General features: G+C 35.6%; 3 protein-coding genes across 5 annotated transcripts; all 3 read right to left on the minus strand.

Annotated features, from left to right (window-relative positions):
* Positions 1-49: 49 nt before the first annotated feature.
* On the minus strand, positions 50-4,610 carry LOC128893447 (PDZ domain-containing protein GIPC3). 2 transcript variants are annotated; one of them, XM_054154393.1, is made up of 6 exons: positions 4,061-4,610; positions 2,964-3,355; positions 1,844-1,940; positions 1,187-1,569; positions 553-634; positions 50-481 (listed from the first exon to the last, which is right to left on the minus strand). In XM_054154393.1, exons 2-6 carry the CDS (start codon positions 3,300-3,302, stop codon positions 324-326), a joined length of 1,059 nt encoding a protein of 352 aa, XP_054010368.1. In that variant the 5' UTR covers positions 3,303-3,355; positions 4,061-4,610; the 3' UTR covers positions 50-323. The 2 variants fall into 2 exon arrangements, with proteins under 2 accessions (XP_054010368.1, XP_054010360.1); XM_054154385.1 differs by having other exon boundaries at positions 2,964-3,310; positions 4,061-4,608.
* An 884-nt stretch (positions 4,611-5,494) lies between these two features.
* LOC128893443 (glucoside xylosyltransferase 1) lies at positions 5,495-7,651 on the minus strand. The gene is made up of 2 exons (XM_054154371.1): positions 6,632-7,651; positions 5,495-6,394 (listed from the first exon to the last, which is right to left on the minus strand). The coding sequence occupies exons 1-2, from the start codon at positions 7,073-7,075 to the stop codon at positions 5,741-5,743; spliced, it is 1,098 nt and encodes a 365-aa protein (XP_054010346.1). The 5' UTR covers positions 7,076-7,651; the 3' UTR covers positions 5,495-5,740.
* Positions 7,652-8,524: 873 nt separating this feature from the next.
* Positions 8,525-13,352, minus strand: LOC128889882 (kelch-like ECH-associated protein 1). 2 transcript variants are annotated; one of them, XR_008460512.1, is made up of 8 exons: positions 11,699-13,352; positions 11,211-11,513; positions 10,979-11,143; positions 10,088-10,755; positions 9,764-10,012; positions 9,539-9,662; positions 9,364-9,464; positions 9,130-9,272 (listed from the first exon to the last, which is right to left on the minus strand). XR_008460512.1 is itself a non-coding variant. In XM_054147934.1 (7 exons), the coding sequence occupies exons 2-7, from the start codon at positions 11,502-11,504 to the stop codon at positions 9,085-9,087; spliced, it is 1,863 nt and encodes a 620-aa protein (XP_054003909.1). In that variant the 5' UTR covers positions 11,505-11,513; positions 11,699-13,326; the 3' UTR covers positions 8,525-9,084. The 2 variants fall into 2 exon arrangements, 1 of the variants encoding a protein (XP_054003909.1); XM_054147934.1 differs by having other exon boundaries at positions 8,525-9,272; positions 9,364-9,662; positions 11,699-13,326.
* Positions 13,353-15,350: the final 1,998 nt, after the last annotated feature.

The following is a 15,350-nucleotide window of genomic DNA, read 5'->3' on the forward strand; positions in this document are numbered from 1 at the left end:
TACAAACAAAGAACATCCAAATGAAAAAATTCCTGATAAATCATCACAGCTGTTTTCAAAATTTTTTATTTTCTATCTTTTATAATACTATGTATTTATAAAATTATATCATAAATTATACAATTTCTACACACTAACAAGTGAATAATTTACATTGCAATCATTCCGTGGAGTATTTCTTAATGATTTAGGCCTATGATAGACCAATCATTTTAATCACTGAGCATGATTTAAATTTTGGTAACATCGTTTAACAAATCATTTAGCATGATAATCATGGCTTTGAGTGCTCCATTCTGCTTCCACTTAAATAATTCTTTGTATCATCGATGTCGTCCAGCTCTGGCATCGGTAATAGCACCCCATAATTCTATGATAAAGTCATCATTGAACCCAAAGGCTTCCAAATCTGAATTGTCTATCGCCTCCGCGAAATCGATGCTGTTGGCCTTGCCTTCTGAAAGCTCCCAGATTTGTGTTGCTGTTTTCAAATAAAATTTAATGAATATAATATAACACTGACACTATTGTTTCATAGACAAGGTGACATACCTAATTCTGTATCGTAGATACCCATGAAGCTCTCCAAAATCACGTTGATCTTTTCGATGCCTATCATGGCAGTATCATCCACCTATTGATTAGAGACAAAAAAAAAATAAATGAAGACTAAGATGTTACTAAGATATTGTCTTAAGATATTGAAACCTCAAAAATTCAAGTGTTCGTATAGTTTTGGTATGTAGCGTAGGGTACCGCGGTTTCCTTTCTCTTTTTAGTCGTAGCACGGTTGGAAGTCTGACTCCCCTACTCTACCTATAATATCTCTATGTATTTAATCAGCTCTAAAAATGACAGTGGTTTTTTTTTTAGTTTCCATGCTTCATGAATTATATATGCAAGAAACTTGTTAGCAAGCTTGCAAGACAAGTTATGACTCTGGAACTTCAATCCAGGAAATGGGGTCGTTGCCCGTGGAGTGAAATGTTTGCATTTTTGAGCATCTATTTCTCGTATACGGAGTAGAAGTGCTCCTTGCTATTTCCCCCTATCATATCAATTGAAATCTTTTTAGAAAACCTTGTTTTATTTATGTATGAATTAAAAATAAAATTTAGAAATCTGTCTATAATACATCTATGGTTTTCTCTTGCGAGAGTAGAATTTCTATCGAAGAACTGATTACCATCTCTATAATTTGCGCGCTTCCGTCGGCTTTGAACCTAAGTGTCTCCTTTCCGGTACCGTAACCCGATTTCTTTCCTTTCTTGAGGTCTCCCCGTGGACCGATGCTCCCGAAGCCATTCTTCAATGGCTCAACCAGCCTCAACGTAAACGTGGAACCTTTCGGGATTTCCTTTAGCATTTTCGCCACCTCGAAGTGTCGTTTACCGACCAAATTGGTTGAGTTGATTTTCTCTATATGATCCCCGACTTCTATCACCTTTATCCTGTCGATCACGGATCCTTCCTTAATACGTTTTATGAAAGCGTATCCTGCGCCGTTGTCGGTTATCGTTAATCCCAGAGCATCGCCCGTTTTCACCAACTCGATCTCCTTGGGTCGTCCTGATGGAACAGAATATCTATTTTAATTAAATAATCTTCGAAAAATTGCTTATTCGTTGTTAGGAAAATTTTGTGTTAAGGGTCTATGCTAATCTAGCGGTCGAAAAATTCGGGGACCTTTGGAATTTTTGTTACGAGTAACTACGTTACGGGGTGTTTTAAAACTTTGCGTGCCTATTGATTAATGCTAAAACAGTAAGCTGAATTTTGTTCAAGTGAAGTTTCTTTCGTTTAACAGTTGTATGTATAGTCAACGTTCAAAGGGTCGTGTTACCTTTTTTATGCGCAAATATAAAATCACCGACACCAATCTGACTGCCCAGCAGTTCCGTCATCTCGATTTTGTACGTGTTCAGCGTGCAGAAAAGTATCTAAAACAGAAAAGCGATCAGTGAAGAATTATTGAAAGCGAAAATGATAGTTGATTGAAAAATTGTTCAGACAAAAAATAATGCTTTCTTTTTTCTAGGTGGTGACGGATCCGCGATATCAAGGTGACCTTGATTTTCCTCTCTTAATTAAAGAAGTCTGGAACTATCGATTTGGAGCCCACGAAAAAACTACAGCTAAAATCTAATTTAAGAAGCAGAAAGCCTCTAATCTGTCATACGTATTATCATAGGCTTGCATATTAGCAACCCGTCTACTTTCACCGCGGCTTTTGAGCGATGTTACGGAATGGTAGTTTAATTCTGTCCCCGATTTAACACGTTCACCGCAGCGAATTTTTTCATGGTCTTTCATACTTAGCGGCGTGCATGAGTTAGTTAAACTCTATGCCAGACTTTCATGTCCAGCAGTACAGAGAAGATAAGTAATATAGACTTTTTATTATATAACGAATTCGTAACTGTTAATAATGAATATTTTGGATTTAAACATTTTGTTTTGTTGTAGATCTCATGGAACCCTACATGTAGAAAGTTTTTCTCTAAAGTGAAATGCACAATACGTATGTATTACAAATTTGGTCATTTTGATGACACGTTTTGATTCGTTAATGTCTAATCTACCAGAATTTAATTAGCGAAATTAGCATTTCGTCTAGCTTTTTGTGTTTTCTGACAACTGCGCGGCGACCAGCTAGGTAAAAGTGCTTGAAACAGCATTCACAACCTATTATTACATGCCAAGTTACACGGCACTTTTGCGCCGAGAGAGAGAAAGAGAGAGAAAGAGAGAGAACATGTAACAGCCAGGTCGACGAGAGGCCACGGTCCGTAACCCATGTTTCCTGTATCCGGAATAATGCTCTCTCCCTATAGGAAGCGCGCTCGCGCGCGCCAAAACGTTGAACGCACACTGACCATAAAATGAGGCAATATTTACCCAAAAATTGATCAAACAAAATCGGACATTTCATATGCAACGACCTAATAGATAGGCAAACTCACTTCTTCCATCGGTAAGTCGTAGCATTCCGCAATTTTCTGGTAAAGTTCCCGTACGTTACTGAAACCCGATATCCGTCCTGTAGGACTCCCGTGCGCCAGCTGACAATGGAACACCAAAAGTGGCTTCAACACTTTGGATGATCGTCGTTGTTCTTGTGTTTGATTGAGAGTAGCCGCATTGTTCTTTTGGGCACGCGTGCCGCCCTCGTTGTTCGCGGCTTCCTGGTCGTTTTCGTTGCCAGTTTGATGGCAATTGTTGTTCCCGTAGTGCGTGTTACCGTTTGAAACCTTCTCCAACGTGGGCGACCTTTCGACAACACGCGCTTTGAACAGCGGCATGCTTATCTCTGCGGAACACGCGGTTAGTTTCCCTTTTCGATTAACGTTCGAAACTAGTTCGAGAGGAATGGTTGTTATGAAATTATCAACTCTGTATTGCGTGATATGCTGGATAGAGAACCCAATGAAAATAATACCGCTTCGACTAATTAGTTGGCTAGACGAGCGCAAGTTACATACAGTTTATTCTTATTTAATAGAATATTAAATCAAATAAGAGTAAGCCGTAATCAGCAAATACTTCATTGGTACGCCTATTATCTGGCCAGTAAATAAACAAAGGAACTATTAGGAGCTAAGTTTTCGTTGCATTATTTTATTGGTTTGTGTTGTGATGATCTTAACTGATGATCTGAGAATGCGCCAACTACAGTTTGAGAACCGCTGTTCTAGATGATCGGGTTACAAAAAACACTCAGCATGCAAACAATCAAGTGCTCAAGAAAGTGCAATCGGTGAATCCTTAACGACTAACAACCTCTATAACTCGCGTTATGACGCGATTGTTCCAATTATCGTAGCATCCCGACATAAAAACAATTATGAAAGAATGCAAAACTCGTAAACACTAATGAGTTAAATTTCTATAGTAGCCTCACGTGAGCACGAGAATGGATCGTTGACTTTGCGTTACAGTTCTCACAGTTATTAATCTCAACGCGATAATTCATTCATTTCTAATAGCTATTCGACTCTTATAGCGTGTAAAATAACTCAATTACAAAACTAAAGATTGTAGAAAACGACAAGTTTCTCACCTTTTCTCTCGACGACGTAGAAAACGATGATATTAGAGACACTGAGGGAAAATAGAGGACTAGCGATGCGAAGAAACGGTAGCCTGGTAGTTCCAGCGATACCTCATATTTGGCCCACTGCTCGTAGCTATGTTTCACCCGTTGACGATCTTTTCTTATCGTTTTTATCGCCGTCTGTACGGTTCTTATCGTACTGTTAAGTCACTACCCACGCGAGCGTACTGCATCGTAGATCGTTGATCCAACCTTCTTTTCCTCACGGATGCATATGGACAAGCGAAACGTTCTCCTATGTTTTCATTGCAGGCGAGTAAGTTAAGCGATCATTTGGCTGCTCATCGAACGACTTCAGAGTCGTCTGCTAATCCATTTAACGCGGAAGCACTGACCAAGGTATTTCTAAACGTAGGTATGTTATATCTATGTTTCGAACGCGGTAAACTCTCTTTGAAGCGCGAGTTCACAAGCATGCGCAAGCACCTCGCGATCGCGATCGCGATCGTATGGATCGTAACTCGCAGGAGCGTATCTCCACACTGTTTGGTTGCGCTGGTTGCGCAGGCTGTGTGGCTATGTGATAATACGGGATACAAGATTCGACTGGAGACATGAACCATGGAGAATTTCCCCTTCTACATTCGAATACCACGAGGTACATGTAACCGAGTTACCGAACTCGGGAAAGCTCGACACTGCTCGGCGCTTCGGAGAGTTTTTCTTGTTGAAAAAGTAGTAAATGGCATCATTCCACAACCGTCAAAAATTACTGGTCTTTTAGTGCAAAATTTATGTTTTAAGAAATTACTAAAGAGCAATTTATAGTAATGTACTATACATACTTACATTAACCAAGTGAATGGGTTCTATTCAATTTAAGAAATATGTAAATATAATTTTCTGAAAAGTAAGGACTTGTAAGAAAAAATTTTATTTTATACATTCGACTTAATTTTACATAAAAAAACCTATATAAAATGTTTAGCACTCGTAATACAGACACAATTGTATCAAATTTTCATTTACCATTTCGAACCTTATAATTCTCTGTATAATTATAGTAACTTTTTTAAAAAAGTTCTCTAAATTCAATATAATAATATTTATTAAATACAAGAAGACTTTCGAGTTAAATTCGAGATTTTCTTAAATCTATTCAACGAGTATTGTCAAACAATCTTAGATAAAATTGTAATAATATATTTTTTTTTGTCATATAAAACAGTAACAATCACAGCGCACTTGTTAACAAATAAAATGAGAATGCACTATGGAATACGGTCAGTCTGTGTACAGGATCACATTAACGTGTAGGACTGTTTATACTATCCAATTTATTTTAACACGATCAGTTACTGAATTATATACAGGTTGTCCCATGTAACACTTTTCACGATCAACTTTTTTTTATTGTAATATATACCGAATATATATACCGTAATATATACCGAAAACTGATCAACTTTTGTTTAAAATATTTTTTTGTCAGATTATCGCAAGTACACACTGAAAAATCGTGAAAACTGTTACGTGAAACACCCTGTATATAAAAATTGATAGTACGTTTCAATAAGTTATAGAAGGGGGTGCTGTATTGAAATAGCTATGTTCTACGCGTTATTGTTTTATCGTATGTGTACAATATCTATATAGCCTTATAATAATAGGAAAGACTTTTAAATATTATTGCTGACCTAAATGTAGTTCAGGCTGAATTATGAATGCTTTCCATACTTTGCCACAGTTAGATCTGTGTTCCAGAGCTAAATAATTTCTCATTGGCACTAATAAATAATCATACGGATCTGTATTTAATTGATATTCTTGAATTGCTTTATAGACAGCTTTAAAAGGTGGCTGCTTCTGCGAATGAAACGTGCCTCTAGAGCCATGTAAAACTAGAGCTCCTTCTTTTTCTGCCTTGGTACAAACAGGCATGTACATACAATGATCGGGTCTATAATTATATCTGCACGAGTACACGTAAAGTTTTTCAGGATGATAATGAAATATAATGTTTATTATGTCTTGATCCCCCCATGTTATCTTCAATTTGTATTCCTTGTGTATGGGTATCACATATTCTATCCACCTAAATTCTCTCATTCTTGTTAAATTCATCAACATCACACCTGAATTTACACCTAATTTTCCATAATATGGATGCTTTGCAAATCTGTTATACCATCCTGTGTTAGGATCTTCATGTTCCGGGCTCAAAGCTGCCAATTGACTGGTATTCATCTTCTTAAATTCATCCCAAATTTTTTCTGGTGGAGCTAAGAACAAAGTATCTGTATCCACGTAAAGTACAGCATCCGTGTCATTCAAAACAGACTGTAATATGTAAAATACACACTTAATTAAATTATTTTTCACCCATGAAAATATACACAAAATTCATTAGGTTTTAAATGTAGATAAATTTTATTGAAAAATAATAATTAAAGAAAAATTAGCAGATAATTGATTAACTAAAGACTAAAATATACTAATACTTTATGATACACTACATCATTTGAAAAGTGTTGTTAAATCTAAAGTTGATAAGGGATCGTTTTTAAATATACTTACAGGTAAAAACAATCTTTGAGCAGCGCAAGGTTTAAACAATTTCTTCCACATTACTGCATCGCTTCCTTCTGGGAAAGTAATAGATTTGACTATAAAGTCAAAAGTTTTGTTCGACATCAGCTTCCATTCTGCCAATTTCTCATTAAATGCAGGAATCAAATTGTTCTCTGCTATAACAATGAATTGTAGAGGTCTATTTGTGAAAACCAAAGCTGATTTCAGCATCGTCAATGCTTCGTTCAATCTGTCTCCACAGACCACAACACATAATGTCACTTCCTCTGTTGTTTGGGGTGATACAATCTTTTTGACAGTTGTTGAAGCAACAGCAGCCTCCTTGGTCTGTGCATCGTATATTTTGTTTGAGAAATTGGTTAAATTGAGCAATATTATTAATGCAACGAAGATAAGGCACAAGAAAAACAATTTATACATAGATTTCATCGTTGTATTTTTCTGAAGTTTCACATCTTCCACCGACTTTCCGCTAATAAGCGATCGGTGGAAGGACTTGGCATTTTGATATCGTTCCTTATTGTTTATTATTCACGAATATAACCTTGCTACGATCGAAAAACGATCACTGATAGAAAACACTATCGTTGTGGTTAGAAACGTAGAGAGATCGTCCGAAGAAAATTGAAAGGGATGTTGAACGCTCTTGGAAAACGAAAATTCTCGTTGAACACAGTTCAAAAGAAAATTTAAATTGTAGAAATGCCTGCGTTCGCCCGCTTTCGAAAATATCGATCGATGTGTTCCACCTTGACAACAGAACCTGTTTTTGACACCCACGTACATTTTCGTAGATAAGTGACTACATAATGTAGATAATGTGACTACATCTGAAAATTACATATAGTAATAACTAGCAATATTTGTAACTATTAATAAATCGAAGTTTTATGCAAAACATGTTATTCTGCACTTCAGTAACTCATAATGTGAAAGTTTATCTCAGTAAAAAACGAGTGGGTTGCTTCGAGCTCCACAGAATTACAGATATATCCGAATAAATATGGACTATGTAGTATGTACCCTAAAAATATTCACTACTATCGGTCCTCTGTGCCTCCACCCAGGTAGGTATTGTATATTTAATGTATGTTGGATAAAAATATGAAAAGACAAGACAATGTAAAAATACATTACATGTAGCGGTTCATAATTAATAGATTAGTAGTAACAGGTTTTAGATTCAAATTACATCATAATAATAGGCTTTGAATACTGTGGATGATAAAGTCCATTTACAAGCACACATGTATAATATGTTACTCCATATTTTCGCATAGGTATCACGAGCGTGTTACAGATATTCATAATTGTTTAAAATTTAATAAAAAAGAAATATTAAAATTTTTAAAGACATCTCAGAAGGAATTACATTTGTTGATTACAAAACTACATTCAAATTTTCGCGCCTTTTTCCTTCAATCTCACAGCCATCTAGCGGTACAAATAACGAACTAATTTTCGGAGTTTGGTCAGCGCCTCTATCGGGAAAACGCTCAAGTTTGTCGCCGAATAGTTCCCACGTCCACTGCTAGATGGCGCCATTTGTTCTGATTACCACGTGTCGGTAAATAAAAACAAATGGCGCCATCTAGCAGTGCACGTAGGAACTATTCGGCGACAAACTTGAGCGTTTTTCCGATAGAGGCGCTGATCAAACTCCGAAAATTAGTTCGACGTTTCTATCGCTAGATGGCTATGAGGTTGAAGAAAAAAGGCGCGTAAATTTGAATTGTAAAAATATAAATGGTTACTTTTATAACTTCTACTAAATCTATATCTGGCCACTATGCGATGGTAGAACCTGGTGAAAGTAAAGCTATGCTTCAAGGGGTCCAAGGTTGGTACAAATACAAAGTTTGTAGATTCATTTACATATATTTTCATACATATATATTTGAAATATTATTTTAACATATATTACAAATATACAGGGATTCAAATAAGAAAATTCTATAAAAATTTCTCAAAAATAATATTACCCATACGCACAAGCGACACTCGCAGACACAGACACAGCCACGCACGCACGCACGCACGCACGCACGCACGCACGCACGCACGCACACGCGCATATACTTATATATACATTTGTTTAGGCCTTATGATTTTATAAAAATATATACATTATACTGAATCCTATTTTTAATGGAAGTAAATCACTGGTCCTTCGAGGAATAAAATTAATTATGACGATTAATCGTTAGAATCTTGAAATTCTTTGAAAACATATCTGTGATATCAGGAACTAGACTTATTCGATGCTTGAAAGGTGATCAGTCTGTGGTAATTGAGGAAGGGTTTTCTTTACTGTTTCGAGTGTTCACTCTGACATTTGTTGCTGTGTGTTCTCCTCCCTTTCTTCTTGTACAAAGTTTTCCTATTTAAAAATTTCTTTATATCAACGGCTAAACTAAAGTCCAAAAATGTTACATGTATCACGACGGTGGTTTCTCTAACGATATATTGTGATCTAAGTGATCGCAATGTACAGGACATTGATGGTAAGACACTGCACTTGCATGACCCGATCTACCTGAAGTCATAGCTACACCTTGTTCCCAAGTATCTTTTGTAGGATCGTAGATTTCTACGATATTTAAAAAATGTTCACCATCGTATCCCCCTAAAAAGAAGACAATAAAACAAAATACTTGAGAAAAAAGAAAAAACATGAATAAAGTTGAATGTACATAATGAAGTTCAAGAATTCTTACCCATTGCATACAATTTTCCGTCTAGAACTGTTACACTGAGCGCACTGCGAGCAATACTAACGCTACTAACGTATTCCCACACATCTCGCTCCGTGTCGTACCTTTCAACAGAATTTAACTGCTTATTTCCATCGTATCCTCCTACAACATATATATACTGTCCAAGACTAGCTACCCCTGCTCCCGAACGACTACATTTCATAGATGAAACCATCGTCCATTCGTCGTTTTCTGGATGATAACATTCTACAGAATTGAGCCGATTTGTCCCATCGAAACCACCGATAGCATAGAGTAATCTGTTATTATTACGATTCGTAATTGTTTATTATTGTATTGGAATGTCATTTTAAAGTTTTAAAGCTTTAAGGTAAATAATGTAATTACTTATTACTTTTACCTGTTGACCACTGCCACTCCAACTCCTAATCTTTTTATGTGCATCGGTTTTACATTTGTCCATGAATCTTGGTCTGGATCGTAACACTCAACGCTACTGTGATATTGCGCACCTGCGCTACCTCCAACAGCATACAACAACCCGTCCATCACAGCTACTCCTAAGCGATTTCTTGCCACAGACATTGGACTACAAGGCCTCCATTGATCTGTTACAGGATTGTATTTATCAACCCAATCGCTATCGTATCTGTGAATTCAATGAAAAGTCTCTAGTTTCTTATCTATCCTTCGATGCTATTTCATTTTCTTTCAACATGCTCACCTGGTCTCTGGTGAATTGTTTCTGCCACCAACAGCATAAAACATGCCTTTCAAGAATGCTCCACCCAAACCAGATCTAGGAACAACCAACTTGGCGTGTTGAGTCCACGTCCTGTCATCCGCATTGTATCCTTCCAATACGTCCAGCGAATGTTTCAGAAAACCACCCGCAATATATATTACCCTTCGAGTATTAGGCGTTCTTTCTTTCACTACCGGCTTCTTGTGAAGAGTCAAATCCTTAAAGATTTGCGCAAGGTATTCCCGACACGCAGGTACTTTTTTTAATACGTCACAGTTTTTCATTTGTTCCCGTAAAAAATTTGGAGTTAAATACTGACACCTCACAGCATGTAGTATATGTTCCATTTTAGGTCCTCTCGCTTCCTCGTTATACTTCACCCATTTTAACACAGCATTGTATACTTCTCTCTCTTCTTGCACATTTAGCTCATCCTTTCTCACCAGCGCTATCAGTTGTATTGCCGATAATTGTAGAAACTCCTCTTCTTGACATATTTGACTAAAATGTTGAACAATAAACTGATTCGCTTTTTGGTTTAAATTGTGACAACCGTGTTGTTCAGCAAAATTTGCAATTCCAATAGCATTTGTGGGATCTAATTGTCTTTCCAGAAAAACGCAACACGCTTCTATGACATTACTAACCTGTATCATGTATAATAAGGTAAATATTAATATATAGTTTATATGGAACACACAGTGGAATATTGATTATCCAAATTATTAGGGAGACAAACTTGTTCCAATAGATGTATATTTTAAAGTGTAAATTTTGTTGATGTAGGAGCTAATGCTACAGACATGTTTTCTGTTTCAATAATCAGTCACTGGGATAATCGATATTCAGATAATCTCTATATTTCATTACCTGAAACATGGTGGCTGCCGATAAAAGCGAGCACACAGTAATCTCTGTAACCCTTATTTGACCTGTATACATAAAATACATTAGGCGTGCCATAGTTGTCGGACACACACCTTGAAGTTTTACTCTAGTCATTTCAGATTCCTTTAAACCTCCAGTAAACATTGCCTGTAACATTATAAGTAATATAATACGTTTTATACTTATCCATCCATACTACCTCTATGCAAGTTACCTTAAAGTATGGGCTCGCAGCAGCCAAAATGACTTTATGCGCATAGAATAGTTCTGATCCTACTTCGAGTATAACATCGGTAAGCATATGATGACTACGCATTATAAACATCATCTTCATGGCATCTTTAATGTAATTGGTCATGTAAAATGTCATGTCACCAAGATCTCCATGCTTTTCTATTTCTTCCAAATCTTTGTCATCATCTGTCATGAAGGGCAAATTGGATCCAAGGTTCGGAGGTTGGAAGCTACTTCTAGCTCCTTTCTTTGCATAACGATCTTCTTCATCCATTAAAATAAACTGGAATAAACATACTAATGTAAAGACTGAATGGTACTAGGATTGGAAACCGAGATGGCATTACTCATTGAATAACCCGATGCAAATTCAATGATAAACAACGGAAATTATGCGAGATTAATAAGCGTTCGTTATTCATTTTCCTGGAAACGTTAGTAAAAATTGCAATGCAAGCAAACACTTACTTGAACGATCGACGAGCCTCGGGCAGTATTAAAAAGTGAAAATTATCGAAGAAATAAGTTGTTCGATAATTTTCTTGACGCAGACTAAATAAAGAGGGGGGGGGAAAAGGTGCGACCGTACGATCATAATTCGACGATTAATTCATTGATGTTATACGATGACGACGCAGGAATTAAACAAATACGTTGGATCTGCGTCTCAACGAGCACGGTATGTCGTTGATCATGGGCACGCGTCAAACACAGAATTAACATACGCACGTGTTTCGACGAGATCTTGAACACTGACAGTCTCCCCTTTGTCGAGAAACAAACATTAGATGTTCCGTTTTGTCACTACACACCACATATACGTATATAGACTATATCCTCCCTTACTGAATTGTCATGTGTAACGTTTCCGTCGGCACGTTACGAAGAAGCAAGAAGCCTATTACGAATTAGCCTGATATTCACGATCGGCTTCTCAAGAAACCCGTACACTGCCCATGCTTGACACACTTGTACATTCTTGTATATACATGTACACAACGAGTACGAGTCACGAAACAAGGTAAAAAAGAAGGTGCGACAAGAACGAACGAGAAATTGATATATCGAAGATAAAACGGGATATAACTATTTATATGTATATATATACGTGTCACTGTAGTGAGCTGAGAATCGCACAGTTGTTATTGATCATAATCAAATATTTGTGATCAACAGAAAAACGCGCACAAAACAGTCACGAAGGAAAGTCCGACCGTGAAACAGCACTCGTGATCGTAGGTGACGCGGATGACTTTGCAAATTCTTCCATTCGCTTGCTCTGCTCGATGAAGCACGTAGTTATCGCGTCGCGCGTTGACTCTGTATTTTTCAGACCACTCATTCTGTGCACCTTTGAACCACCGGTTCCGCTCATTTTTACATCTCACGTTTCGATTTATAGATCATTCGGTGTTGTACCATTTATCCGTGTGATCCACATATCGACGATACGATGTTCGTCGGTTCAATATTATCATCGGATGGATGAGATTTTTAAATAATTCGAACGCGTAAGAGGCTACAACAGTAAAATTCAGTATTAATGCATTAAATGTTAATCAGTCGAATATTATGAGATTTCCTTACGCGATCGTAATACACGGCTCGTAAAATGACCATTCGCTTGTAGGCTCAACTTCGCGATTCGCGATTTTTCGGTAGATTTTTCTCAGTTATGCCTTATCCTTATCCGATCGTACTCAACCTTTTTTTAGATTCTACAAAGTCTAAACTACAAAACAGGACAACTTTAAACAAAATTTTTTGTTTTTTCACACTTCAAATTTTTTATTTTTTTAACTAAATACATTTTGGAAAAACCGCCTGCACTGTTTTCGTAGATAAGGCGATTCTGCGTCAAATAAAAGAAGTCCGGACTCGGTAGGTCAATTGTAGCCTGAGTAATTGATACTAAAAGACCAAAAAGTACGATTTTTCAGGAAAAGCAAAAAAAGAACAAAAAAGGCGGTTTACGTTTTAGACCCCTCCGATACCAATAGAAGAAATACCAGTTATTTATCCTATCATATATTATTTTCGTGTATTCTTTTTGTCTCCCTCAATGGTATCTGTATAAAATATGTATTTTTTAAATGAATCAGTGACTCAGTCGTACGTTAGTTTGGAATTAGCATATCTATAAATTATAAATAGAATTTTAAATGAATTTTTAATTTCCATATGTTAATTTTTAAAAGTCATCACTGCTAACTACGAAATCATCAATTGTTTCTTCTGTGAATTCAATCTACAATAGAATGCTACTATTGGATTGGATTTACTTTTCAAATTGTTGTCTGAGATCGTTACCAGAAAGGCGTCTATTACTTACGAGACTTGAACAAAAGTTAATTTTAATATATGCTTGTTAGCAAAAAATATGAATGGTTTCTAGAAAACATTGTGAAATTTCAAATGGGTAAAAATAACAGTGGAACGTATCCTAGTGTTATATATGCCTATTTTTTTTATTAATTCAACTACATAAACATAATATTAAAATTAAATTATTAATTGATTAATTTTAAAGAATTAAAAGCGATGGTTATTTTGAGACAATATATTTATTTCTTATTAATATGGAGTTTTCAACAATAACAGTGTAATAGTAGGCGTAACAAGAGAGACGAGGTAGGTTACGAGGAACCTAACCTAATACCGTACGCCAACAAGTCACCGTGATAACAGAATATTCATGATTGTTATGGTTATAAGTATATGTCTTTTCTACTTTATGATCTAAAACAGTTGCTATTTCATTGAAGTTGTAATAAGACAGATTTTGCAACTTTAATGTAATTTGAGTATTAATGGACATTGGTTATTATCATCTCCCAAATTAATAGTGCGATAATAAATCAAATGTACTTGATGAAAATCAGTATGTACAGTATGATATTCCAATGTTATTATAATTTTCATAGATTTTAATCGACTAGCTTTGAGCATTGCATTCTATGCAGTTAAGAAATTTACAAGTCAACTACCATGTTGAAAGTTACATTTTGCAAATATTAAGAATTTTGTATGACATATCAATTGAATAGTGTAGTTTTTTCTGTTCCAAATTGCCGTTTTTCTTTCAAATCTATTTTAATCCTTCTAATCTTCCATAAACCTAGTGTTAATACAGTTTATCGTAAACCTAAACAAGATAATTTTCTCTCAAATAAGATAATTTCTTACAAGGAGCTTTCGCTTACTCATAGTCTATATATGAGTGTTTTCAAAGAATGTTTTTTTTCATTAAACGAGATATAATGTGGTAGTAACATTAGTTGGCAGGATTTTGAAATCAATGTAATAGTAGTTGAAATTATGGCAGTGCTTTGTAGTGTATAATATTCTTATTGCCATTAGAGATTGAATTAATATATTATAGCTAATATGATGTTAATAATAATATTTAAGTACTAGTTATTTCTAAGAACTGAATTTGCAAAAATTTACTTTAAATCTATCAAGCGGTAACAGCTTCTAGTCTTCTCTCATGGCAATCTCTTGCCTTTATTTAATTTTCTGAATGATGTAATTTTAGATCTATTGCTTCTATATTATGGATTTTATCAACTGCTTTGCATACAGATAATGCATTTCGAATAGTATCTGCTTCTTTCAAAATTACCACTTTACAATATCGATTTAGTTAGTGGAAAGAGCAGAGCAATTAAAAATTTATCATTTCATATGTGATTCAATTAAAAAACTATGTCAAAAATAAAATACATCTCTTTCTTAAATTAAATAGGCCGATTTACACTTTTAAACATTAAAAGCAACATCGCCATATAATTATTTGATCTTCTTCTTTAATTAATTTGATTTTTTAATTCATTAGCACAAATGCAATTACAAGCAAATGTAAATTTTTGCTCTAATCTTTCCATACAAAGTTCCAACTGTATAGGTTCTTGTTGGCGCACAATGAAGTAGGGGGCTCGACCTTTAATTCAGTGCAATAATGTCTCTTCAGGTATCTAGTAGAAGACATGTATGTACAAGGACTTTCGGGAGACAGATTTGTTTTATACACTCTGGAACAAATCGTAAAGAGAACGTATGATCACTACTGAACTAAATTACTGGTAGAACCCACTTATTAAGAATTACAGCTATAATT

This window comes from Hylaeus anthracinus, unplaced genomic scaffold (genome assembly GCF_026225885.1).
Source record: "Hylaeus anthracinus isolate JK02 unplaced genomic scaffold, UHH_iyHylAnth1.0_haploid 0, whole genome shotgun sequence".
Taxonomy (NCBI): Eukaryota; Metazoa; Arthropoda; class Insecta; order Hymenoptera; family Colletidae; genus Hylaeus; species Hylaeus anthracinus.

Excerpts from the sequence above, each read along its gene's own strand:
- LOC128893447 (XM_054154393.1), bottom strand. The coding sequence starts at position 3,302 with ATGCCGCTGTTCAAAGCGCGTGTTGTCGAAAGGTCGCCCACGTTGGAG. Across the intron at positions 1,941-2,963 it reads ACGACTTACCGATGGAAGAA|ATACTTTTCTGCACGCTGAA; the intron begins GTGAGTTTGCCT and ends TTTCTGTTTTAG. Across the intron at positions 635-1,186 it reads GCGCGCAAATTATAGAGATG|GTGGATGATACTGCCATGAT; the intron begins GTAATCAGTTCT and ends TCTAATCAATAG.
- LOC128893443 (XM_054154371.1), bottom strand. The coding sequence starts at position 7,075 with ATGAAATCTATGTATAAATTGTTTTTCTTGTGCCTTATCTTCGTTGCA. Across the intron at positions 6,395-6,631 it reads CTCAAAGATTGTTTTTACCT|TCTGTTTTGAATGACACGGA; the intron begins GTAAGTATATTT and ends TACATATTACAG.
- LOC128889882 (XM_054147934.1), bottom strand. The coding sequence starts at position 11,504 with ATGGATGAAGAAGATCGTTATGCAAAGAAAGGAGCTAGAAGTAGCTTC. Across the intron at positions 11,144-11,210 it reads CTGCGAGCCCATACTTTAAG|GCAATGTTTACTGGAGGTTT; the intron begins GTAACTTGCATA and ends ATAATGTTACAG. Across the intron at positions 10,013-10,087 it reads AACAATTCACCAGAGACCAG|ATACGATAGCGATTGGGTTG; the intron begins GTGAGCATGTTG and ends TTGAATTCACAG.